A 26,549-nucleotide genomic window follows, 5' to 3' on the forward strand; every position below is an offset into this window, starting at 1 on the left:
ATTACAGTAATTGCAATTGTCTAAAAAGCAGCGAGCAGGATCACAAGCTGCGAGTTAATCGTATTCCAGGCACAGAGGGCAAGCTCGGTAATCTGCTTTATCACTCATTCACTCACTGGATTGCCATTCTGTGAAGCAGCTAAATGCACGGATCAAACTCTCACTAGCAGCCCGACTACAGAGATAATGATGCTCCGCTGTACTCACATGATGAGGTCTCTGCATGAACCGTTAGCTCTGGATATGTGAAATATAATAAAGACGAGAACTGGAATGAATTATAAAAGCTTTGCATAACATTTAAATAAATCTCAACATCACAAAATTAATTTTGAAAAAAAAAAATCAAGAAAAAAATCATTATAAAATTTGCTTCTAGGCCTATTCAGATGGTAATTGTTTTTATGCATGTAATTATAGGCCTATATAATACAGCAGTCGAAAGAATTATACATTGAATTTTGCATCAATTTTTTTTTTTTATAAACTCAGAGATGTGGATTCAGATGACAATTGAATTACCACACAACCTTGGTGTCTGCTAAAATGAGAAAAGCTGGGCCAGAGAGAAAAACACCAGGATTCTGGACTATAAAATCATGACTAACCCCTGTGAATGTTTAAAATCGCTTACAATTGCCGTCTGAATCAGGCTTATATTTTATTTTGTTAACAAGCAGGCTAAAGCTTTGCATATATTAACCTTTAATATTTTCTTGTAATGTAAAAAGGATAGGTCTTTTTTTCTTTGCTTTTGTGTCTGATATTTGTCCATTGTAATAATAATAGTTATTCATTTTATTAGAGTGTCTATTATTAAAGTGTTTGGTAACACTTTACTTAAAGCCTTTATGTATAATGCAGCATAAAGGGTTATTAATGGGTATAATGGCATTAGAATTAGTCATAATGTGCATTGTAATACATTATATCTTGTTGTAAATAATTGTAAGTTAATTACATATGCATAGTGTAACAATGAATTGATAAGTGTTATAATGTACAATTATTCATCAGATTGAAAAATGCATTATAAGGTGCATTACAAGGCATAACTTTATATATATATATATAATGCATTATACATAAAGGTTTTAGGTAAAGTGTTATCAAATGTTCTATACATTTAAAATTAATATTAATAATAATAGTAATAATACAGATAAATAGTGTAGGGAACACCAGGGCTAGTTGTCACAAAATATTTTCTGGAATAAAATGGTTATGAGCTCTAGCCCCAGCCTCCCCTAAAATAAGAACAATAATAACTTATTATTATTTGTATTACTATGACAGACATGAACATGGTAAAAGTTATAAAAGTGTCCTGAAGGAGGCAGAGTGGAGACAGGGAAAGCACATGGAAGAGAAAAAAAGAACACTGTATAAGCCAGCATGACCTCATAATTGACCCCCCTGTGCTTTAATACATGTCCGTGGTCTTCATGATTCAACAGTGCAGGATATTTTAAAAATCTGAATATAATCTAATTACAAATCCATATAAAACAAATACATTTCTCTGCAGTTATTACATAATCAGTTCTGTTAAATCAAGTTCTGCATTATTTCCACTCATTCAATATCCGGTTTCACCCCAAAATACAATAAATTACGAAATTAAAAAGGATTGTACTTCCACATGTCTTACGTGTTTTAAAGACACAACTTTGTAAACTGATACTTTGTTTCCCTTCTTTTTCTCGTGCCGAGGAAAAGTGTCTATGTATTTCTATGCACTTTTCTTATTGCTTAACGATGAGTTTCTGTGTAAAATGAGTTTTTGATGTAGATCTTAGATAGTGTCACAAAGACCACAAACATAAGAGCTGACAGTACAGAGGTGGAAATGCATGACGGTCGCTCTGACAGTTGTGCATTTCCACCTCTGCACAGTCAGCCCATCCGCTGCTGTTGATATGGCAGATACTGTAGATTACATAGAAGGATGTTGGGGCTCTGAGATCATGTTCATGTCCTTGACTTCCTTTAAAATTAAATGTGTCTTTGCAATCATGAAGATACAATCTACACTATTATTACTCTGTGGCTTCCTCTTTACCAGAGGTTGATTGCTAAACTCATACCACATATGACTGTCAAAAGGAAAGAGTGCAGTTTTTTTCAACTATAGGCCCTGAGGGTTACGCTTGAGAACCATCTGTTTAAACCTCACTATGGATAAAGGTAATGACCCAAGACTTGAACAATCCACTAATTGGCTTTCTTTTGCCTGTTTGTGGGTTACTGTGTGAACTATAGAGAGTTAGCATAGGGCACTGTGGTGAGACTTTTCCAGATGCAGTCCATCTTTCACAGAGAAAAATGCTTTAATTTTGCAGGGGCCCACATGGGCAATTTTATCAAGCTGTTTCTTGTGGTTTAAAGTTCACTGTAATAGAAGTAACTTGCACTGCTGCAAAATGCACCCTGTAAACCAAGTGACTAAAGTTTCAGGTTCTTTAATCAAAGAACAAATGCAAAGTCTATGAATAAAGGCCAGTACACACCAAAAACAATTACTATAACCAGTGGCGTAGCAAGTCAGCCCCGGCCCCATATGCAAAAAAAAATTTTCCCCCTCAACTTAACCTAGGCCCTATTGTTGATTTTTCAATTTAATTAACGTTACGTTTTAGTTATGGTATATAATGGAAATAATATTTAACGTTTTCAAGTTATTTGTTGCACGCAAGCCACCCAATAATCACAGCTTTGTGCTTTGTTACTACAAAGTGCCTACTTTCAATTTTATGATAAAATATATAGAATAAAAGAGAGAGAGAGATCACGCTGGCACCTCCATGTCCAGCAAAGCGCGCTTCAGCTTCCACTCTCGGCACAATCGAACAGATATGCGCCTAACAGCGCACATTTATCTAGGTTAAATTTTTTAATTAATATGGTGAAAACCATGAATTATATATATTTTTTTATCCATAGATTTTATTTCGGGCAATTCATTGATTTGAGAAGGCGGCAAAATTGATCAAACATATGCTCATGCTGCCGGTGGCGCCTTGGTCGTTCCTTTAAAAAACTAAAACTTGAATTTAACAAACATAGAATGTTCCAAACATATTTCTAAATTAACTTAATAAAGAAACGAAAAGAAATGTGACCACTTGTCCATTAAAAACTGAAATATTTTAATGGCTGCAACAGCAGCTGTGTATGGGGAACAGAGAAAGAAAAAAGACAGGGGATCCAGTCGGACTCGGGGCGAGAATTCTGATAAGCTGTCAGACAAGTGCAGGGCTCTATTCATTCCCTCGTTTCAACTAAAAGCTCCCCTGGGCTCGGTGGGCCCCCAAACTGCCCCGGCACCAGCATACCCTGCATTACACTACTTTAGCTAAAGATTGAAAAATCTCTCTGATTTAAAGAGAGCTGCTGCATCCACACCACAGCAGACGAACAATATTGTTGCAATCACTTTCAGAGTGATTCTTCTAGTTAATGAATGATAAAAACATTGATAGTCAATCAAACTCCTTCCTGCTCAAAAGCACACAGAGTAATTGTTCACAGAACATAACTAAGCTCACATTAAAAAAATGAACATTGGTGTGGACACTAATATACACTACTGGTTAAAATTTTAAATACTTTAAAATTAATATTTATATTCAGTAAGGACAATAAATTGACAGTAAAGTGACTAATAATATATATATATATTATATATATATATATATATATATATATTTTACACACACACACACACACACACACACACACATATATATATTTTTAATAAAAGCTATTCTTTTGAAATTTCTATTCTCAAAGAATCCTGAAATAAAATGCATCAAGTCTTCCCAAAATATTAAACAGCACAACTGTTAAAAAAAAAAAAAAAAAAGAATCACAATATTACAATTTTTACAGTATTTTTGATCAAACAAATGCAGCCTCAGTGAGACTTCTTTCAAAAACATTAGTTATCGTTGTGGTTTTTGTTAATTACTTGGTGTGAACGGACCTTTAGGTATGACAATGTTGATTTTTTTATATATATATTTTTTAAACTAACCAAAGAATACAAACAACCCAATACATACAGAACAACCTTATTAACAAACAAAACACAACAGCAACAACAACAACAAAGGTGGGGGGGGATTAATAGTAATCAAATAATAATCAAAACATAACCACAGCTATAGCGATGATAAAAATTTGCATTATTCAGCTTTTTAACATCCAAGACCTTCAGCAAACACCCTCAAACACACTTTCACAGAGGACCAAATATGATGCAGGTCACATCATGTATATTTAATGACATCACATCAAAGATGAAGCTTTCATTTCAAAGATTAATAAACTGATTTTACGTTTATGTACAGGAATATTGGGGATTTGAGAAAGTCAGATTTTTCCAACTCCACAAGACTTACCCATAACTAACCCATAAATGCTCTCACTGTGATCATTCAAATGAGGTTTCGTGAAAAGCATCAAAGGTATTTTTTCAATACTACTTTTTTTGTTAATTAAAATATACATTAGAAAATATCATACATTACCTGATTTTAAGATTTTAAGTTTAAGATTTGTGCCTGCTGCTCAGCAACGAGATATTTGGAGCCATGAAACATCAACCAAATGCTATGAACTAACAACAGCAAACGTGCTACTCTACAACCATTAGAAACACACACACACTTCATTATTTACTTCAACAGTCACCAAAAGGGCACTTCATTCCCCCACCTTAAAGATTTAAAGACACAGGTGCTTCGTAATACTCCACTGAGCTTCAACCACAACCTTCATAACATGAGGCCTGTGTGCGCCAACTGACCACTGACACACTGATTCACTCTCTTCCTCTTCTCTCTCTCTCTCTCTCTCTCAATCTCTCTCTCTCTCTCTCTCATTGGTCAATCAGCTTAATCAGAGAAACTGTTCTGATCAACTAGCTTCTCCAGCAAAATGAGTGGCGAATGTTTTGAAATCGAACAATTTTTGTGAGGTTAATGTTTAGAAAAATAACATGTCAATTTGTTTTACTGCTTTCAGCACAAACCTTAATAAATTTAGTACATTTCTTGAAATGTAATTTACCTCCTCAAATTAATGTATCTTGTTTAAGATATTTTTACTGAAAACAAGACAAAAATAATGATTAAGAAAAAAAATGTTTTTTACAAGTGTAGTATTAATCAGGAACAGTGGAAATTCATTCAACATGACTGGTTTGGCCAATAGTCTTGCCAAACATTCTTCAATTTTGGGTTAACATCAGAGTATCTTTTATGACTATAACTAGCCAAGATGATGTTTATGACAGAAGTTAAAACAGGTGTTAAATCTTGGTGACATGATTAATGGACCTGTTCCTACCTCTCCCATCGTCCATCTCTTTGGTGGTTCTTCCTTTGGCTCCGTGGCTCCAGCTGCTGGTATGATCGACTCCTCTTCCAGCCCACTCCGGTGCATCCTGTGCCCCATTTTCTTTCATCCACGGTGGTCCAAATCTCCGGGGGGTTCTTCGTGTTTCCTTAAACACTCTTCCTAGGAGCCCAAGAGCATCAGAGGTAGAGCTCCCAGCACCTGTGCCGCCCCCACCTTCAGATATAAGTGGGTCACGGCCGCTTCCAGAAGCTCCAGTAGTGGAAGTATCGCTGGAGAAGCCAGAGTGGAGGAAAACAAGACTTCCAGCGGTGAGGTAGAGGAGGATGAAAGAGAAAAAGCGTATCGGTTTACGGTGGAAATAGCGGTGGATCTTAAGCAGCGGTCTGGCCATGATGGGCTCTCGAGCCACACACATTGGCCTTCGATGTTACACAGGAACATATAAAGTCAGAGAAAGCACCTTCCTAAATGCTCATGGTACTATGACCAGGAAACAGTAGTTGTGACGGTACTGACGTTTAACACAGTTTATCTATTAAGGACCTTAAAGTCTGAAGACACTTCCCCAGCTTTACTCTGCTGCAGCATGCAAGAATGTGTCCGTGTGTCCCGTGTCTTTCTACGTCCCCAGAGAGGCAGCAACAGAGGAGAACGGTGCTTCCGCAGAGGCCATGTTGTGAAAGACGAGTGGCAGTAAAGACTGAAAGATGATATTGCCGTTGCAACGCTTTCACTCCTGTTATCAGACTGTCGCTCTCCCGAGGCCTTGTTTCCTACCGAGCTGTCCGTCAATCAAAAGCAGCGCTGATTCACTCCTGATTCAGCCCACACTCACAGACTGAAAAACACAAAATGACAGATACTGAAACAAGAGGTAAATACTAATGAGGTCTCTGTGCAAAGAAAAACACATTATCTGAAAGCGATTAAGGGTATAGAGTTATAAATTCAATAACAGACTGCAGAAGGATTATTGATGAACACCTAAACCATCAAACACAGAAGCAAGATACTTTTGAGTAACTAGTACTGCAGAAAGCAGAAATATGCCAATATAGGCTTGTACAAATTACGCAACAGCTACACTGAAGAAGACAGAGGCTGGTCACATGTCTGAAAGTCATTTAGCTTGAGGACTTTTGTCATTTCACAGATCTCTCCAAAAGACAAGGCTCCTATTTATAATTAAAATGTCCTTAATGAACATCTTTAAGATGTTAAAAGTGCGATCGATGCAAAAATGTTTTTTTCCTAATTAGTATTTTTTATCTAACTTTCCAGTAAAAATATCTAAGCATTCTTCAAAGACATTTAGACTCATTTTAAGAGAATAAACCATGACGTCTATGTTTTCAAACGCAATTAAAATCATCCCAACATCCTTAAAACAATATGCATTTGTTTGAGAAGGAAAATGACAATGTTTTAGAAGGTTTATCCTAAAATCAAGAAATTAAGGTTTAAAAACAAGACCTAATGTGCAAATTTGTGAATTTTATAAATATCTTTGAGTAAAAGAATCTTGTTTTAAAAATTGAAAACTTACTTCAGGAACAAACTGATATTAAGACATGCATTAAGAGATCATATCAAATCCAGTTAAAACTTTTTTGCATAAATTTATTTTAAATCAAAACATAATCAGGTTTGTGCTTTAAAATATAAATAATAATAATAGTATTCGATTTCTTTTATCATATACCCGGACCACAAAACCAGTCATAAGTCACATGGGTATATGCCAAAAATACATTATGGGTCAAAATTATTGATTTTTCTTTTATGCCAAAAATCATTAGTATATTAAGTAATGATTATGTATGAATATATTTTGTAAATTTCCTACCGTAAATATATGAAAACTTAATTTTTGATTAGTTATATGCATTGCCAAGAACTTCATTTGGACAACTTTAAAGGCGATTTTCTCAATATTTAGATTTTTTTGCACCCTCTGATTCCAGATTTTTAAATAGTTGTATCTCAGTCAAATATTCAAAAATCTTAATAAACCATATACCAATGGAAAGCTTATGTATTCAGCTTTCAGAATAACAATTCTTACTTATGACTGGTTTTGTGGTCCAGGGTCACATATGTTTCAGAAAACAAAAATCCTCATTACAACAGATTTTTGCAGTGAAGGATGGCATGATGGAAGGAGCCAATTCCCATTCTCTCAAAGACCCCAGTGTCCGAAGTCAGCAAAAACATTCAGGCATGGTGTTTAAACAAGCAGTTATAATCAGCCTCCTTCCGAGGGTAACGGAATTTTCCGTAGCAAACATCCCGCTACAGGCTTAGCGTGAGCGTGCATGTGAGAGTGTGTGTGCATGTGTGTTTGGGCTTACAACGACCCAGTGTCACCGTTACCTGACCCCTGGGCTCCCACCTGCCGCGGTCAGATTGGAGTCAGGCTGATGTTATCGTGACAACATTCTAAACCAGCAGCACACAGACTTCATTCAGAGCTGATATACCTCAGTTCCTATAGAGAGGGGAGAAGAGGAGGGAAAGAGAGGGAAAATTAATTTAAATTCATGTTGCACACCACAGTGTCAAGGATTTCACTTAGTGTAGGCTCTTTATGCTTCATTTTTTATTTGCCTTAGGCGCATATTTTTTAACTCTGTAGACCCAGGCCTTTAAAAGGGCTTACAAATGTGTATGTGTGTGCAAGTGTGATTTTTGTGGTTAAATTCACAGACTGCTTGGAGACACATATAGGCATCTGTTGGTGTGAAATAGTAAAGAAGCATTCAAGACCGCAGATAATTTTAAATAAAGACACCAATGAAAAACTATTAGACCTAAAATCAAAAGCATTACTGTGATATAAAGTACTGTGGCTCCAAAAAGGCGCATTTAAAATGTAATGCATTAGGTAAGAAAATACTGTATCAAAACAAGTTCCATTTATTTTATTTTAAAAGAAAGTCAAGCACACCTTTCACGCTTCACAAAAAGTTTGGTTTTACTGTAAAATATAATGCAAAAATATTGTAAAAACACTTGATTTCCTGTCAAACAATAATTAAACATCTTTTATATTAACACTGAACTCTGCACACTTCTTAAATAATTTAGAGGACATTCTCAGTAAGGGGGCAGGACATTAGAATGGAAAAAAGTGGTTTGACCTCTACTTTAATTAGGATATTTTTCACATTCACACCAAATAAGACTAAAAATGTTCACTCTGAGAGAATCTTGAGCAAGCCATGTCAGAATTAATCTTGGTTGATTGAGTTAAGGGCCATGACCTCAGGTTGCAGTCCACAGGCTTTTCCATAAATACACACTTCATTACCGCTAGAGGAGACAAGCCAAGCCACTAGGCATCAGCATACACAGAGCTACAGTTCATCACAGACCCTTCCTGCACATGTCCCATTGTAAATAATAAATACCACCACTCCTGTGGGACCACCCATGCTGTCACTGTCGCATACAGACTGTAAACCTTCAACTTTAACATATATATATATATATATATATATATATATAAAATATATTTTTATTATATATTTTTATTATATATATATATATATATATATATATATATATATATAACAGAGAGTGAGAGAGAGAGAGTAAATACAGAGAGTGAGAGAGAGAGAGTAAATCTATGTGGATGGTGTTAGGGGAGATCTCATCCTTTATATCTACTTGAAATCAATATTTTTCTGAAATTAATTAACGAAAGAATCCTTAAAAATGCATCACAGCATCATTTTTTTTTTTTACAGAAAAATGTTTCTTGAGCAGCAAATCAACATTTTAGAATGATTTCTAGTGATCATGTGACACTGAAGACTGGAGTAATTGCCACTGAAAATTCTGAGTTGGCATCACATATATAAATTCCTTTTTAAAATGTATTCAAATAGTTAAAAAATTTTAATTGTTATTTAAAATTTTAATAATATTTCATATCACATAAATGCAGCCTTGGTAAGAGTATGCCTTAAACAACTTAACAAAAAAAAAATATGACCTTAAACTTGTGGACTAGCTCTTTAGTGAAGAATCCGAATTAAGTTTGGAAGTTCTGAATGAACTAACTAATGATAATTAATTGGAATGTCCAAGGTATAAGAGACAAAGTGGAGATTTTCAAAGTGGAGTATAATGCTGGATTATCGATTCATTTCATGCAACAACAACAACAAAAAAATACATTTGCAAGCAATGTGATGTAAGACAGCAATGACAGAACTAGTAGCCTGAAGCAGGAACAAACTATAGTTTTGAAAACCGCTGAACTACTGAAAAAAAGTTAGTGTCATCACTATCCTTAGCTACTCTGATAAAACACTGATTTTAAACATAAAGGAACAATTTCAGACCAGGAAGTTGTTTAAATTCGTTCATTTTTTGGATTCAAGCACTGTAGCGTCAGAATTCCCTTGTTTCCCCATCTGGCTGATTGAGCAACAGAAATAATAGAAGCTCTGAGGTCAGGTGGAGAAAGTTTAGGGACAACTTTTCACACTCTCCACCCATACGGTTCACACGATAAGGACTTGTGTTGAGGTTTGTATTCACATGCGGAACTGTTGAAATATATATATAAAAAAAAATAAAACAAACCTATAGTCCAATTTGTGTATTAGTCACCCCAAAATAAAAACGACAAACATTCACAGTAAATTAAAGAAACATTTTCAAGAGTGAAACTAAATTTTGATAATAAAGCAACAACAATGTGTCTGTTTCAGGAAAGCAAATGTTTCCCATCATAAATGATGTAAGTGATTTTCTCCATATGTGATTTTGGTTTGGCCACAATTATGAATCTGCAAAGCATTCCGATGTTTTTCAACAAGATGCCGAGAGATGTGGGTCTGTACTAGTTACAGTAAATGGGCGGAGCTAATAAATGTACCCTTATTTTGGTTTGCATTTTATTTTCTTTTAATTAGCTATTTTAATATTAAGTTTAATAGGCTATTACACTGACATGAATGGACAACACATGCTCTCGACAACAAGAACTGCCTGATGGTCTGAGGCCAGATTCAAAAGACACTTGGGACAGTTGATGGATTGTCACTGGCCCGATCAGGCCACCGCTGCTTTGTGACAAGTTTAGCATTTGCATATGTTTTTAAGCCTTGCCCGTTTCAAAACAATTCAAGTGCATGAAGACAAAAGTCAGTACAATTCAGAAAAAAAAAACAGAATTCAAAAACGTCAAGTTTTTGTCATGTTCTGACCATAAAGAGTAGTTTAAAACCAAAATGAATGGTCTGGTTTCTACAACCTTCACTCAGGATCAAAAATCTGCCTTTAAACCTGAAAGAAATAAAGATTTGAACTTTATCGTGTTGATTCTTTTGGCCATATCATCCAGCCCTACTTCTTCCTGACGAAAATGGTAATTTGGCTTTTAGGTTTTTGCTGTAGTAGAGGTTCATATTATTCACAGCACATGAAATTGACTTTAGCTGAGTAAAAAGCAGACATTCCTCAATCCCTGCCAAGAGTTCAGATGGGACCTCATGTAGTGTGTTAAAAATGACAGCATCAGCATTTCCCCATTAAAGTGTCGTGACCCCAGAAGCAGAGGGGCCCTTATGTTTTCTTTGTTTCTACACTCTGTTCAGCGGTTATGGCTTTTGCTTCAGAATTCCACAGACACTGTAATGATGTTTACATTAGAATCTACAGCCCCGCAGGCACCTTGCCATTTACCAGCATGTGTCAAACTCTGACTACCACTTACATTTGCCATGAATACCCAAGTGATCTACTTAGCATCGGCTTGTGTGTATTTAAACTCTGCTTTCCTGTCACATTTCGACACATCAGACCATATTTCACTTACAAATGTCATTTGACTTTAGTATATAGTACACTAATGTAGCACAGATGCACCATGTCTTTGCCTCCACAGGTGAAACTGTCAGGACGATAATTGTGCATTTGTTGATTACATTTTGTGCGCAGAATATAAACATCAAAACAATAAAATATCATTTAAAAATAAATCAAGATTCTTGAACAGCTTATTTTATACAGCATAAAAATAAATGGACTTTATATCACTTACTATAGTAAAAATAGTGAATTATGCATAATTATCTGTGAGTATTACCACTTTTCAGCGTTTCTTGGTGCAAGCACCATCTGCAAACAATGTCACAGAATGTACTGGAAAGGACTATTTACTAGGAACACATCCTTCCGCCCATTTCCCAGTCTACACCCATGCACTGTACTTAATATCATATCTCCTGACAGGATGTCTTCTCTATGGCTATAGCCTGTTTAGGACACACAGAGCCTGCATTACACTGTCGTTTTCATGCCAGCTATTTTAATTAGACGGATGTCTGATCTCTTAGCATGTGCCTGCTTACTGGCTCTTTGCCCAACTGCAATTAATTACTGGTGTGCCTGCTCAAACGGTCTGGCAGCCAGATAACAATTTCTCAGTGAGAATCTGCAGGGATTTCCTCTCCTCCATTTGATCCTGCTACTGGGGTTTACACGCCACTTAAGGCCTTTTTCCTGAATGTAGAAGGTGAGAGAAGTGGGTTATCAGAGCGCTGAGCACAACCTCTTTCAGATCTTGACAAATTTGTATGACTGCAAATAAAATGGATAAACATTGCATTTTTTCCCCATTAAAGTATACAGACTTCTGGTGTGGACCTGAGTTCACAAAACTGGTTTCATAACAACCAAATGCATGCTGTCAGACTTAAAAATCTAGTGTAAAAATACTCTAAAAAAAATACCTGTAATTTTCTATGCTGTTCATTGTTGCATTAAACTGCATTCTGAAAGCATGGCATTAAAATGCACAGCACGAAATTAGATATAGCTAATTATAAAAATCTTCATAAAAATAGCCACCTTGTAGGAAATGAGACATACCATTTGGAACACAGAAGGTGACAAATATATTTCAAATGTATTAGACCGCAAAGGTAGGAGAATATCTCCTGAACTGAATGTCTAATTGTTACTTTTCTCCATTGTGCTGCTGACACTGAGCACTAATTTCAATCAGTCAATGGCTAACATCAGCTAATAGTGACTGCACTGCTTCTATGGCCAACACAATAAGAGCATTGGGTTTTTATAGTGAAGCTTAAACCGAGGGATTGGGGAGAAGTGCCTCATTGTAATCTTTATAATATTACATAGTCCATTACCCTCAATCCTCATGCTTTTATTCATGTGGGGAAACAGGAGGAGGTAGGGACAGGGAGAGGGGAAGCGAACAATAAATGGGTTAAAAGTACAGTAATCCCCTTACATACATGTTGTACAATAGCCCTGATTTTCTGCATGATATTCTGTATTTACATAGTAGCTGTGCATTTGCTTGTCCTCAATTCCCCTCATTAGCCCTCAGTGCTGAAGTTCTGCATCTTGCATTAGAATGTGCATAAAGTTCACCGAACTCTTCAGAGGCTAAATGGATGTGATTATAATTATTTATTTATTTATTTATTTTTGGCTTTTCTCATGAATTCACATTCCTATTTATAGCTTGAACACTAAAGGATAACTGAAAGAGTTTTGCCATGTTTACAAACAAGACACAATTGACCTACTGAAAAATAAAAAACAAAGGTGACTAGAAAAATGGCTTAAAAATACACAGTTATTATCATTTGCAATAATTTATTATTTCTGTTGTATTTTGATCAAATAACTGCAGCCTTGGTGAGAATGAAAATTTGTAAATTTTTAAAAAACATTTTAAAAACCTTATTTACACCAATGATAGCTTATTTACATTTTGCGTCATGCTAGGTGAACTGGCAAAAAGGCCTAGCAATCTATATTTGATAGCAGAAAGATCTTTTCAAATATTTCTAAGTAGGCATCATCTTAGACAACTGTGGACAGAAAAGTTAGTGAATAAATCTAGAAATATCTGACCCATAGCATGATTGCTATGCACCCAAGTAATAGCTGGATCTCAAAAATAACTGACCTGAAACTCTCTCATGCTACTCCAATCAGGATAATGAGCAGCGCAGTGGTTCAGGCCATTGAACTGATTAGATGTTTTGCTGTTGTTCCCATTAAACCACATATACAGTATCCAATGAAGCCTCAAGTAAGCATGGATTGGCCTTAAAGATTTTATAACAACTGCCCTGAGGGCTGTTATTTTTATCAGACTTATTACTGCTATTCATATCAGTCATAAAATGCATTTAGCTCCTTGAACAAACATTGTTTTTATTATGGAGATTGATGCGAGCTGAATCTATGTACTAAACATATCAAGAGATAAGCTGAAATCAGCTCAAGCAGTTGTGGTCACGCACACACTCACAGTAGAGTTCGCTATGGCATCGTTTCCTGCGTCACCTTTGGTCAACAGCGTCATTAATTAACTTAAGAGGAACAGTCTGTTTTTCCACATTATAGCCAAACCGGAAAAACGCTTCACTGATCCTTCCTTTCCTGGATGCTGTTTCCCAACCCTGGTGACTTCCCTTTTTCTATAACTAACACAAATTTCTGTATTCGGTTTTTCATTGTTAAACGCTTACTTTGGTGCAATTACAAAATCTGTACTGAAATCAAAAACCTTTTGAACACAGCAGTATTCCAAAATCCAAGCACCACACACAAAGCCACAAGCATGCCCATCTACTTTAATCTGCCTGACGCTGACCTCTGCATATCTGAGTCAGAGAGGGAGAGGGGCAACAGGCCAGTGATTATTTTTATTTTTGAGCCTGGCCAGAGGAAGGATTTTGTTATCTGACTGATGTCAGTCAAACACCCACCCACACAGACCCCCAGATCACAGCCAAGAGCCTTCTGCCTTGAAACAGATCAATCCACACGAAATGCCAGTGTAATCCTGCACATCTTCAACTCAACAAAAACAAATCTCAGGTTTAATTCAGTTCGATTCTAAGTCCTAAATTATTTTACTTTTATTTTGTTTTTAGTCTTGTCATTATTATTATTTTATATATATATATATATATATATATATATATATATATATATATATATATATATATATATTTAATGTCTCACCCATAACTGCTACATAGGGAATTTATCAATACAGAAAAAAAATCTTCTAAAAAGTATATATTATACATGCATATAATAATGCATATTAATCATTTTTTTTAAAAAAATATGTTATTACAAACAACAAATATTCTGATGAAAGAGAAATATTCCAAGTCTCCAATAACTAATAAGCATAATAATTAATTATAATAAATTAATGTTTATTAGTCAAAAAAATCCTATAGATTTAACTCTGAATGGTATTGTATCCTAAATAAGCGTAAGACCCTATAATCCTGTCTGTCTGTTTCTTGCTCCTAAAGCTTCTTAATCTAGACTGACTCCTTTTAACAGGTTGAGAGAAAAACAGACTCAACCCTGATAAGCAGCAAAATCACCTCCTCATGCAATTTATGAAGATAGCATGTTATTATACAAGTTCTTACATTTGTTATCAAATTCTGCAAAACTGTGAAACTGTAGAGCTGAAGTGATCATTTTAAGAATGCAACTAAATGTATGACGAGAGGAGGCGAGACGAGAAGAGAAGAGAGTCCTGGGTGAATAGCATCTTGTTCTGCTTGCTGACTGAGTATTTAAGTGCCATACGCTTTTATCGCAGCTCAAGTTGTAGTTGGAGTTGGGTTAGTCTCATTAGAGCACTGAGACAGCAGGAAGAACAAAATTTGGCTCTTGATGTGTGTCAGGAGAGCACTGTGCCGCTCAAATCCTTCCTGAGCTGAGAGAGGAGCGAGAGACAGAACCAAGAAACAAATAAAGAAGTCTTTCAATGTTAAAGGGAGAGTTCACTTTTATCACCATTTACTCATCTTCATGTTGTTCAAAGCCTGCATGTCTTTTTCTTTAACGCAACAAAAAAAGGAGACATTCTGAAAAGAATGTAATTGTCTCTTTTACATGCAGTTAGAATGAAGAGAAATTAAAGCTATGAAGCTTCAAAATGACACAAAAGCACCATGAAAATATCACTAAAAAGTTCCATATGAAAGCTATATGATGATTGAGCTTTGTGCATCACCGTTCAATAAAGATCAGCTGACAATGCTCTACCTCTCATTGACAGTTGAGAGAAGCAGTGCTCTCAGAGTCATGAACAGTTTATTCTTTTTGTTGTCATTTTTTCAGTGAACCAATTGATCTGGTTCAGGAATGAACAAAGAGCCTCTCATCAGCACTGAGGCACAGGCCTCTCATCAAAATGAGTATCATCATGTTTTGATAATATATTTATACTGTTGTGGATATATGGCTGAATAATATCTTTTCACACAGTAGGGAGTCATTCACCAGCTGAACATGCAATAAATAGCTGCTTCATTGCTGACAAACAATAGATTTAATTTCCAAGATCTGTTTCCTTAGGTAAATATCCACCTCCAGAGCTCTTTTTGTTTTCTGTTCTTATAAAATATCTCATTATATGGTGTGAGAAACTGCTGCCAATGATTCAGTGCATGAGTGAACACAAAAAAAAAACCCACAAAAATAATTTTAGAACTTTTTGCAAACCCAATTAAATCAAAAGCATGATTCATTCACGATAAGACACAATTATTTATAAACAGCTAACAGAAAACACACATGATTGTTAAAATATTAACAGAAAAACTATTATGTCAGTACACAGTAATATGTGGGCATCCCGAGCTCGAATCCCTTTTCTTTTTTTTTTAATAAAGTCGTGACATTTGCCAAGTACGGTAACCCATACTCGGAATTGGTGCTCTGCATTTAACCCATCCAAGTGCACACACACACAGCAGTGAACACACCGTGAACACACACCCGGAGCAGTGGGCAGCAATATCCAGCGCCCAGTGAGCAACTGGGGGCTCAGTGCCTCGCTCAAGGGCACTTCAGCCATCGGTATTGAGGGTGGAAGAGAGCGCTGTTCATTAACTCCCTCCCACCTACAACTCCTGCCAGCACCGAGACTCAAACCTGCGACCTTCAGGTTACAAGTCCAACTCTCTAACCATTAGGCCACAGCTGCCCCACTCATCACCCCCCATCATTTTTCTTTCCCACTTGGCTTCCTGTCATAACACTATATCTGAATAAAGACAAAAACAAATCTTAAATAAATAAATAAATACATTCAAATTACCTAGTTTACAGCTCACTGAAGGGGAAGATTATCAATCAACTACAATGTAAATTTTGTTTTACACTACAAACAAAGCTATATAATGACTTCAGAAGCATTTGTATGAAACTTGCTTTCGAAACCTAATTAGAAGCTTGAAAGCAGTAGATTCATTTCAGCCACATGAAAAGAGTGACTAGCACAGTCTTTGTGTGTGTGTGTTATACAGAGGAAAGGCCAACACACAGGTTTAAAATGACATGAGGGTGAGTTAAGTTTTAAGCAAATCATCTCATTAATGCATCTAGGAAAGAGGCAAAGGGGGAAAAACCAAACAGTGCTTAGAGGCTACATGTGGCTTGCTGGTTTGCGTACATGCACACAAAAAGCCAGCGTCTGTCAGCGTCAGTGAGGTATGAGATGTAAACATCCTTGCTGCCGAGCGCCTGCATGCAGCACTGAAGTTTCCGCTCTTCCTTTCAGAAACCATTCTGAACATAAATAAAAAATGAGCTGAGAGCACAAGAGAAAGAGAGACTGCAAAAGAGGGTGAGAACAAGACAAAGAGCTGGTGAGCCTTGAGAGAGTGGGCGGAAGATAAATTGCAGAAGTAGAGTGAACTATGAGAAGAACGGAAGAATACACACTGTACAGGAGGGGGGTGAGCATGGAGAAAGGTGCCTGCATGAGAAAGAAATGACTCTGGGTTCCTTTGAGAAATGTGGCAGAAAGACTTGTTGCTAAGGTGCTACATATACAAAAAAAAATTCTGCTGTAGAAATTTATTAATATATTAGCCGTGGGAGAGGCAAATCTCAGATGTCTAATGAAGTTCACACATCCCCTTCTTCAATATTATTAGCATGCTTCTCCCATGATGGTTCAAAAGACACACAGCAGCTCTAGTTGTTCACTAGAATATGTGTTCAAAGCATCAAACATTCAATAAATCAATTTTTTTTATTTTTTTAGAAAATTTGAAAATATTCACACTTACATTGAATCCTTTAGCAGGTAATTTTATCCAAAGTGACTTAAAAATGAAACACAGAAATGGGTTTCAAAATAATACAAAGCTGGAGCAGAAAACTAGGTGTTATTTTTGCTTTAAACAAGGCCCTTATGATATAATTTTTTTTAAAACCATAGACATTTTAAAAAAGCATTTTGAAAGCAGTGTCAATATCAAACTAATACTAGCCTAAAAAAAGAAAAACCTCAAGCTCGCTGAAGACAAGTAAACAGTCAGCGATTAAATAAGAATACGAAACTAATATTTACAATAACAAGCAACAGGACAAAAAACTACAGTAGAACAAATAAATAAGAAAAGCTACATACATTGTATAAAGTAATCAAATGAATAAAAACACTGCACTGTGAGATATTTTCTCTTTTGTTGTTTGATTAACATGAATGACAGACAGCAGAAATATTAGACTGCTGTCACTTTAAGAGCTGCCAAATTACTGTGTTTACAATGATACTTGCAAAGATTCCTTTTAAGGCCATTTTAACACATACAAGTTTGCATATAAAGCCTATAAAGCAGCAAAAATAATTCTGTTCTATACTCGTGTGAGCACCGTCTTCATGTGTGCGCGCCTCTCTGACAGCGCTCAGAATCAGGCTCTCTGACAGCGTGTGCATATATCAAAATTAGTTCTCTTCTGTCGCTGATTGAATTTCAACAGCTTAAAATCACTTGTTTTTTAACCACAATGCTTAATGCATGCATTTGGTGATGGTTAATCGTGTACACCAGTATATCTAACTTGATCATAACCATGAATTTGAACCTGAAGTTCTCAGATCAGACCTGCATGATGCAAATGGATGCCATTTTGACTGATTACGTGGTCTCTATTCTGAGCTGTGTTTATTCAGCAGGTTTATTAAACAGTGGTGAAATGCTAAGATTCCTTTGTTGACAATAACTGTTTGTACCCATTTCGGTACGTCGCTAAAAGCCAGATTCCCCACCTGACATGCAGGAATAGCTGCTGACCTTCCTAATGTGCCTGACAGCATTGTTTAAGCTCTCCTCTTTGGCAGGAGCAAAGTGCTTGATGATTTCTCCAAAGTAAATGCATTCTACAGAGATATGAGAAATACCTCATACAAGTGTAAGCTAAGACTGACTCATTAGACCACAGACACAATGCCATAACAGAGGTTTACATTTTTGTAGTCTCAATGGAGTAAATCTAGAACCCTGTTTATATAACACTGTTAATGCTGTTAAACAGAGAGCTACTGACTGGTATTTGTATATGGAGACTTAGGATGAAACAATTCCCGACTGCAGGATGAGTTTAGTATTTACTTTTAATCTTAAATGTAGCTTAATGTAGGAATTTTAAAGGTCTTCTCTATTCTAAATGGCACACAAACCTGCTGAATGGATTTTATGGAGTTCACTACAACAGATGCGCAGCACTCGTCTGGGACAGCTATGTGTGGCTCAGGCTCCACCACTGACTAAAGAGAAAGAAAGAAAGAACATTGTTACAGACTTCAAAGTTTATGGATGACTTGTAAGGTGAGGATTCACAGCAAAGTAATCTCAGATATCTTACTACAGCCACCACCTTCTGCAAACATGAAAAGAGATCACATAAATCACAGATCTCCAGGGAAGCTGAGATAGAAGACAAGCTTACAACCTATTGTTGACAGTATTTCAAAACAAAAGCCAATCTGTAGTGTACAGAAGCAGAATTCATGTTAGGTCTGCATTCTTGCTTATGTATGCAAATTACTGTAACATTTACAGTACAGAGCAAAAATGCACTGAACGGTTCACGTTTTCCAACTCACTCATAAGTGTTTTGTGCCGTCCACATTAAGAGCGACCCCCCAATAGCACTCTTACCCTCAGTCTAAATTACATTCAGTTAACAGGGTTGATTATTTTTAATGTTGCTGGTTGTTATGATTTGGATTTGATCCTGCTCCATTAGCAGGTGATTACCAGGTGAGTGCATTACTAAAACAGACACAGCATACGGAAAAAAAGCAGCAGTCTGTTTCTCTTTCCTGCTCAGTTCCACCGATCATCTCCCTCAGAGTGCATTAATTACTCCAGAATAGGAATTAATTCGAAGGAATTAAGCATAATACGGTTTAATTCCACTGATCGTGAGAGCTGTGTGTGCATTACAGAACAAGCAGATCTTACCATCCTTCCGGTCTCGTTTATTTCCCTCCATAGCATTCTATTGTTACACGTAATGTATTCTATTTCATTCCATTATACAGAGTGCCATTTACTTCCATTCATTTTCATTCTGTTCTATTCCATTCCATCAGTGAAAGCTGATATCTCATTGCTGCCATTGTGGCTGGTAACTGCATCCAACATCCTGATTGGATTGAAGGTGGGAGTGAACATTGGCAAGACCCCAAAGTCTGGTGGCCCTGCATTCGGCCACCCTCTCAGATTCACACACACCCACAAAGGCCGTCCTTTAAGGCTGATGGAAGAGTTCACCATCGAACAAGCACAGGTCTGCCATTCCCAGTGGGTAATTATTGCTTGCTGCAAGCCTACAGACATGTACTGAATGTTATCTAGAGATCACTTTTAAGTCGCTATTATTCGCTTTCTCTCTCCCTTTAAGGGGCATCTTTCTCAGGGTCCTCCGAGTCTCTCACACACAATCAGTTCTTCATTATCCCAGGTCAGATTCAGTAAATGGTCCACCCTTCAATAAAGAGACTGAAAAAGAAGGTGAGACAGCTGCTTTACTCAACAGATGTTATTTAATCTAATTCATTCATTCACAAAGACTCATGACTGTCTCTCATGGTAGATAAGGAAAGACTCTAGAGTCATGCATGCAGAAATCCAGTGAAATTTGTTGAAACCGAAGAGAAAAAAAAAAAATCAGTTACTTTAGTTTCTCACACAAACCAGAATTTCTACAGCTTTTTATGTTGCTCCATACTGGCTGTCTTCTTGGACAAGAGCTCTACTGCTTTCCTCAACAGTTCTCCAAACCCTCGCTGGAAAAATGACACTTTCTCCTCCATTTGCTAAACCAGATGGACCATTGCAGATCATTACGAAGTGTTCAAGGCCCCTTGAGACGTAAGAAGACTGTGGAAGCTGTCTGTATTAGTCAGGTCTCCATCATGAAGAGCAAACCAAAAGAAAGACCTTGAATAATGGTCACAGCACCATTAGTGCACCATTATAAATCTCTAACTGTCAGCAGCCAGCCTCTTTATCTTGGTTATGTGCGATAAAGTCAAAAAGTCTATAATTAGCCTAGCCAAGGTCCCATTAATTCCACTTTAAACTTTATGAACCATGATACATAGGGTACAGTGTAGCTTGTTTTGTCTTCTGTAATTCACTATATTAACTAAAAAGTAATATATACCATTGCATACAAATAAAATTACTGAAAACGATGTTTTGATCACACTGCCCACACCTAGATCTTTACAGGGCCTCATTTATTTTATTTTGGATTATATGAAGAATTAAGATCATGAACAGAAACACACTGACTGCAAAACACATAACCAAGTAGTCAACATTCAACAGTCAAAAAAACTGACCTTTTCACACAATGAAAATGTGTAACAGACACCTCACAGATGCAAACTGGGTAAATAGTGTTTTGTATTTTGATTAAAATACAGTTAACATTGGCTGGCAGCATATCACATTGTTTATTACTTAGCAGAGCTGATGAAACCAGAGATTTGCCATCAACACATAATATGAAATCATCAGATGAAAGGAGTATTCAATGAAGCCTCTCTGCATTAATGTTTACTCTAACATCACAGAGGAAATTAACAAATATCCTGCTCATATTTTTTCGACTTTGAAGCATACTCTACTGCCACATAAAATCCATACAATCTCCTACATATGAGCTTCTGATAATGAAAATTGCTCAAACACAGTTTTTTTTTATTAGATGCCGGTTCCAGAATTAAATACTGAGGGTGCTTTATAGTGTTCTCTAGACTCAATGCACATATACAGTACTTTTGTCCATTCCATTGCTCTTTCGAGTGTGATTCCCCTATTAATATGTGGGTGTCATTCCCAAAACTTTGTAGTGTATATGTAGAAGAAAAACAGAAGCTTGACAAAACACAAACACAATGTAAATAGAAACCTTTTGATGCTCTCCAGAGTGCAAACACAAATATGTACTGGATAGTTTGCCAGATCGGTTTCACCAATAGGATAATGAATAGAGAATATCTCAAGTTTTTGAGATAACCTAACCCGTGGGTTAACCCATTAGTTTCATAAAAAATTACAAAAAAAATTTGGTTATACTGGCCACTCCTAGATCGTTATGTGGCCTTTTACTCAGTTTTACTTCACCTCCACTGTGACAATCCATCCTCCATTATGATCTTAAAAGGCCAGATCCTCAGTACCCCCACAGAGTGGTCATTAATCATCTGACCTACAGTTAATCATCCATGCTGTAAAATAAAATTAGTCATGGCTTAGAGCTGTGAGAAGTTGACAAAACTTAATGCCCTGGTATACTATAAACGAAGTTCGTTTTCGTTCTTCGTTTGGGGGCAAAAAGAAGTTAGAAAAGGCTGAGCGACGGTATACTGTTTTCAAACATTCCGACACCCCCGCGCTGCTGGAGGCGGGGTGTAGATTAATGTAAACATGCATATCTCCTAAACACAACAATGATGAAGTGTAGGCAATCTAGGTGTGAGACGGGCACCAATGTTTAGATTATTATAGACAAAAGAATAATAATTAGCAGCAGTTTAAAGTCAAGTATCATGTTTGTAATACAAAAGAACCATAATCAGTCCTTTATGGGAAGTGTAAATGTCTCAGTCTGTAAAACTTTAGCATGATGTGAAAAAAAATATTGGAGACAGTTTGTTACTTTATTTCATTAGTGTTCATTTATTATTTTTAAACTGGTTAATTTTTTCACATTTTTTTATTTTTTGTGGTGTTTTATTTTTTTTTTTTTATAAAAAAAGGTTTTTTTTTTTGTGTTTTTTTTTGGTTTTTTTTATTGTATACCCTTTAAATTTGCTTATTGAAAGAACAACAGCAGCAGTATGGTGTAACATTTATTTGAAACATGTATTTGGTACTTGCTCCCTTCTATCTTTACTCTTTCCTTTCATGGCTTTGGAAAACTTGTCTCGGATGTTTCTCTGCATCACTTTTTGCATAACTCTGGATCGTTGACACCAAGCTTCGTTGCAATTTCTTTCTAGGAATTAATGCTTTCTCTGAAACTTTAAAGTCTGGCCGAGAGCGATCGTACAGGTGCAGATATATTTGTGCCAGCTCAGCTATTCGACACGTACCAATGGAAGCTCAAAAGGTGTTTAGGAAACAAACTCCCCCAGAAAGTTCGCTTTGGTCAGCTGTTTCAAACTGCTGAAACAAACTCAAAACGAACTTCGTTTCGGCCTGACGTCATATCAGTTCGTTCTTCGATTTCGTTTGAAGTATATATTGAAGTATAGCCTTTAGACTAAGAAGCATCTGAAGGCCAGCTTTTCCAAACACTCCCTGTTCACACCTTCACAAGAACACACACACAAACCTCTACAGACTGCACCCTGTAGTTAATTCCAGTGGGCACACAGAAGTCCTTGCGTATCAGTCACTTGGGATTTGAAAACATCTGGCCAGGCTTTTTTAATGTTGTATTTTGAAACAGATGCTAATTAAGATGCAAATCATTAGAATAACTGGCCAAATTGCCATGTGATTGATTCATAAAAACATAAATTTTATTAAAAAAAATTAAATTACGTAAATCATAACAGTCAAAGCCCATCGTTAGAACAAAAAATAAACCTATTTTCGATCAGGACCTTATGCACTTACCCAATGCACTTTAAATGTTAATTTCAACTGAAATTATTTTTAATATGTGACAAGAGACCAATGTGTACTATGAGAGACATGAAACAAGCACAGTTATCAAAGAAATTGGTAGGCAGGGACAACTGTCAATTATCTAATAATTCAATGAAGTTTTATAATGTTAAACAATCTGCATACATTTAGGAAACCAAAATCAATCTTTTTTGAGGCTACCAACACACAAAAAGAAAGAAAAAGAAAGAAATATTGCTTTGTACTCTCATATCCCACCACCTGTCCAAACAGCGATTACTTGAGTATTATTTACTGAAAAAGCCCAGTGTTGCTGATAATCCGGGACTAAGCTGAAAATCTAGCTGAGATGTATACGGCTGCTCTGCAGTCAACCCATTCTTCAGGCTTTCCTTGTAACAGATCAAAAAAAAGCTCAACAGATTATCCTTTCTCCACGGATGAAGAGAGATACAGAGGAAATATGATCATAAAGTCTTATGTTTGTTGACATATAAGGCTATAGAATGACTGAGTGCAGCATGTTTAGTGCGGTGAACATCTATAATTACGGTGAAGAATGTAGTTTTTAAATTACTAGGATCAATTGCGAAACAGTGATTATTTTCAAACAGGTTTCCCAAACACTTCCCCGTCCTACCATTGGTCAAGCAAACTGCTCCACACCATTGGTTGAGCCGATGTTGCTATGCAGGGCTGGTCGGGATGTGCAAACAAATAAAACAATGTTTTGATTGTACCACAATGTTTATGCTTCTTGAGGCATTAAACCTACAAATAGCTTGCTTATATTTGTCTCTGCATATTAGGACATAGTATTTTACATTGGAAAAAATAACAGACTGTCTGGAGGTTCTGAATACCCAGGTAACTCAGTCAGTAAGTTCCAGCCTTTCATTGAGCGAAGGGTAAAGTTGCTGAATTTTTTAGCTAAAACCCATTTTCTAAGCCAAGCATTAGTAACAGATTTATGCTTATGCTGGCATGACTGCACATCCTCCGACAGACCAGGCATCTTAAATGCAAACACTACTTACTGCAACTCGAAGGGCTTAGTGTGATTTTCTTTAAAATGATTTCATCTCACACTGATGCTGAGAGTCAGCGACTGGTCAAGCAGAGGACGGGGATGATCAAAGGAAGATATTATGCAGAAAGCTTTCATAAAACAGAAAAAAAGAAAAAAAAAGATTTAAAAGCTTGCACTGCCCTTCCCTAAAGTTAATATCTATGTAGCCAAACATGCAGCCAACAATTCAAGCTTGGTTCCAAAAGCATCATATGCACTACTTATTTATGATGCCTAAGAGACCTAATTTTTGGCCAAATCCCAAAGCAGTGTCTTTCATGGATAAAGGCTATTTTAAAATGCATTGTAACAAGCTTAATGAAATAGTAAATATATTTAATAAATAACAAAACTATATAATTCAATAGCAAAAAGGCTGAGAGGGAAGTTTTGGAATAGACCATATGTTTCACTATCACAAGCAAGAAAATCTCATGAAACATCTTCAGGACATGCACATTTGTATGCAGGCCAAGACACAAATCTGAAGCAATGCAATCAACTTCAATTCTGCCAAGGTCAAGAAGAGAGTTCAGGAACAGACAGTAAGTCTTCAACTCATACAGTACACTCTGCACACTGACAACAGGAAATTAAGAGTAAAGTGATGAACACAGTGCAATAAAAGACAAATCAAGGAAAAACATGTGAAGCGCCACAGAGCTCAGGGGACCAATTGTTAAAAAAAAAAAACAGATTTATTCTCTTTTATTATCCAGTTTTGTCCAGAGACTTTCTGTTGGAAAGCAAACTCTATTAGGAACTGAATAGGAGTGGAGCCCTGTTTATACTATACAGTACCGGGCAACACAATTACAAGTGGCCAGTGCTAAATACAGGTGTAAACAGACTCCAAAACTTGTTTTGTCAGTCCTATAGCTTAATTACTTCAATTTCTTGGATGGCAACTTGAAATTTCAGTGTTTTAGACAAAACGCATTGAAAACTCTGATGTGACATGTCTACACAAAGAATACCATTATTTATAATCTGTCCAACTGGTATTGTAAACAATATGAAATTAGGGTAAATAACAACCCAATTTAATACAATAAAAGAGAAAAATGGGCCTTGAATTCTGTTTGTCCCAGATCTTGCAAAGAAACCTACAGACAAACATGGATAAAGTTCAATATGACATCTGATGTGCACTCAGCAGTTACAACCCCCAGGAAAAAGTAGATTGATTTCCTCTACCGGATTGTCGAACTCTGGTTTAGTTCCTTACTTAACTGTGCAACAGCAGAGATTTGACACTTTCAGGCCAGATTTACCAGTTGATTTCTGAGTAGAACTGAATAATTCATTTTCTGAATAGTGATTCAGTGCTGAACAGGCAAAAATCTCCAAAAAGTGCAACAGCAGTTAATCACAAATGAAAGTAAAATGCTGCAGTGTCATATTTAACACTCTCGGTCTCTTTGGTCACATCTGACTAAAAAAAAAAAAAAAAAAAAAAAATGAAAAAAAAAATAATATTATATATATAAATATATTTATTTTATATTTTTATTTTAATCAATTTATTTTAGCTACATTGAAATAAATTTCATTGTATCATTTTTTTTCAGTGTATTAGCTATGTGAACACGCAAAAATAAATAAATACATAAAACATGGACCTGGTCTGTACATGTTAAAGAGTTAAAAAAAAAAAAAAAAAAGTACAGTAACACTTGGTACCATCATGGTCAAAAACACACACAAAAAAAATATGGAAAAAAGAAAAAAACTAATAAAATTCATATAAAATGTGTAGTATTCCTATGGTGTACATTCTTGTTAATATGCAGGTTTTAAATGTAATCAATCTTAGATAAAAATGAAGTGTTCCCATTTGAAAATAGAGCACCTATGTTTATGACAGAAAGTCCTAGAGTACATCACTGATCTAGTCATTGAAATGACATGTGCAAACATCAAACATGTCCTAAAGACTCTGGTGCTTTGTGTCCGATAACAAGTCACGTGGAACACAGCCTCTGATCTGAGGAGTTTCATTCCTCCCAGATACACAAACTAATTAATCTCACACCCCACTGATCAAATCAAAAATAACAGCCCGGAGCACTGAATCTATGACGAACACAACAGATTAACACGACACAGCCTTGCAGCTGGTCAGTTATGTAAAA

At 36.1% G+C, this 26,549-nt stretch overlaps 1 protein-coding gene across 3 annotated transcripts in view; it reads right to left on the minus strand.

Moving 5' to 3' along the window:
* Positions 1 to 26,549, minus strand: part of wscd2 (WSC domain containing 2) — a 56,001-nt gene that overhangs the window by 26,757 nt on the left and 2,695 nt on the right. For 2 of the 3 annotated variants that reach the window (XM_042723656.1, XM_042723654.1), the window contains 3 exons: positions 18,872 to 18,958; positions 7,738 to 7,852; positions 5,353 to 6,202 (listed from right to left, as the gene is read on the minus strand). In XM_042723656.1, coding sequence (XP_042579590.1) covers positions 5,353 to 5,779 — 427 coding nt within the window. In that variant the 5' untranslated portion in view covers positions 5,780 to 6,202; positions 7,738 to 7,852; positions 18,872 to 18,958. The remainder of the gene's footprint in view (positions 1 to 5,352; positions 6,203 to 7,737; positions 7,853 to 18,871; positions 18,959 to 26,549) is intronic. The other variant, XM_042723655.1, reaches the window with a different exon arrangement.

Source organism: Cyprinus carpio, chromosome B5 (genome assembly GCF_018340385.1).
Source record: "Cyprinus carpio isolate SPL01 chromosome B5, ASM1834038v1, whole genome shotgun sequence".
NCBI lineage: Eukaryota > Metazoa > Chordata > Actinopteri > Cypriniformes > Cyprinidae > Cyprinus > Cyprinus carpio.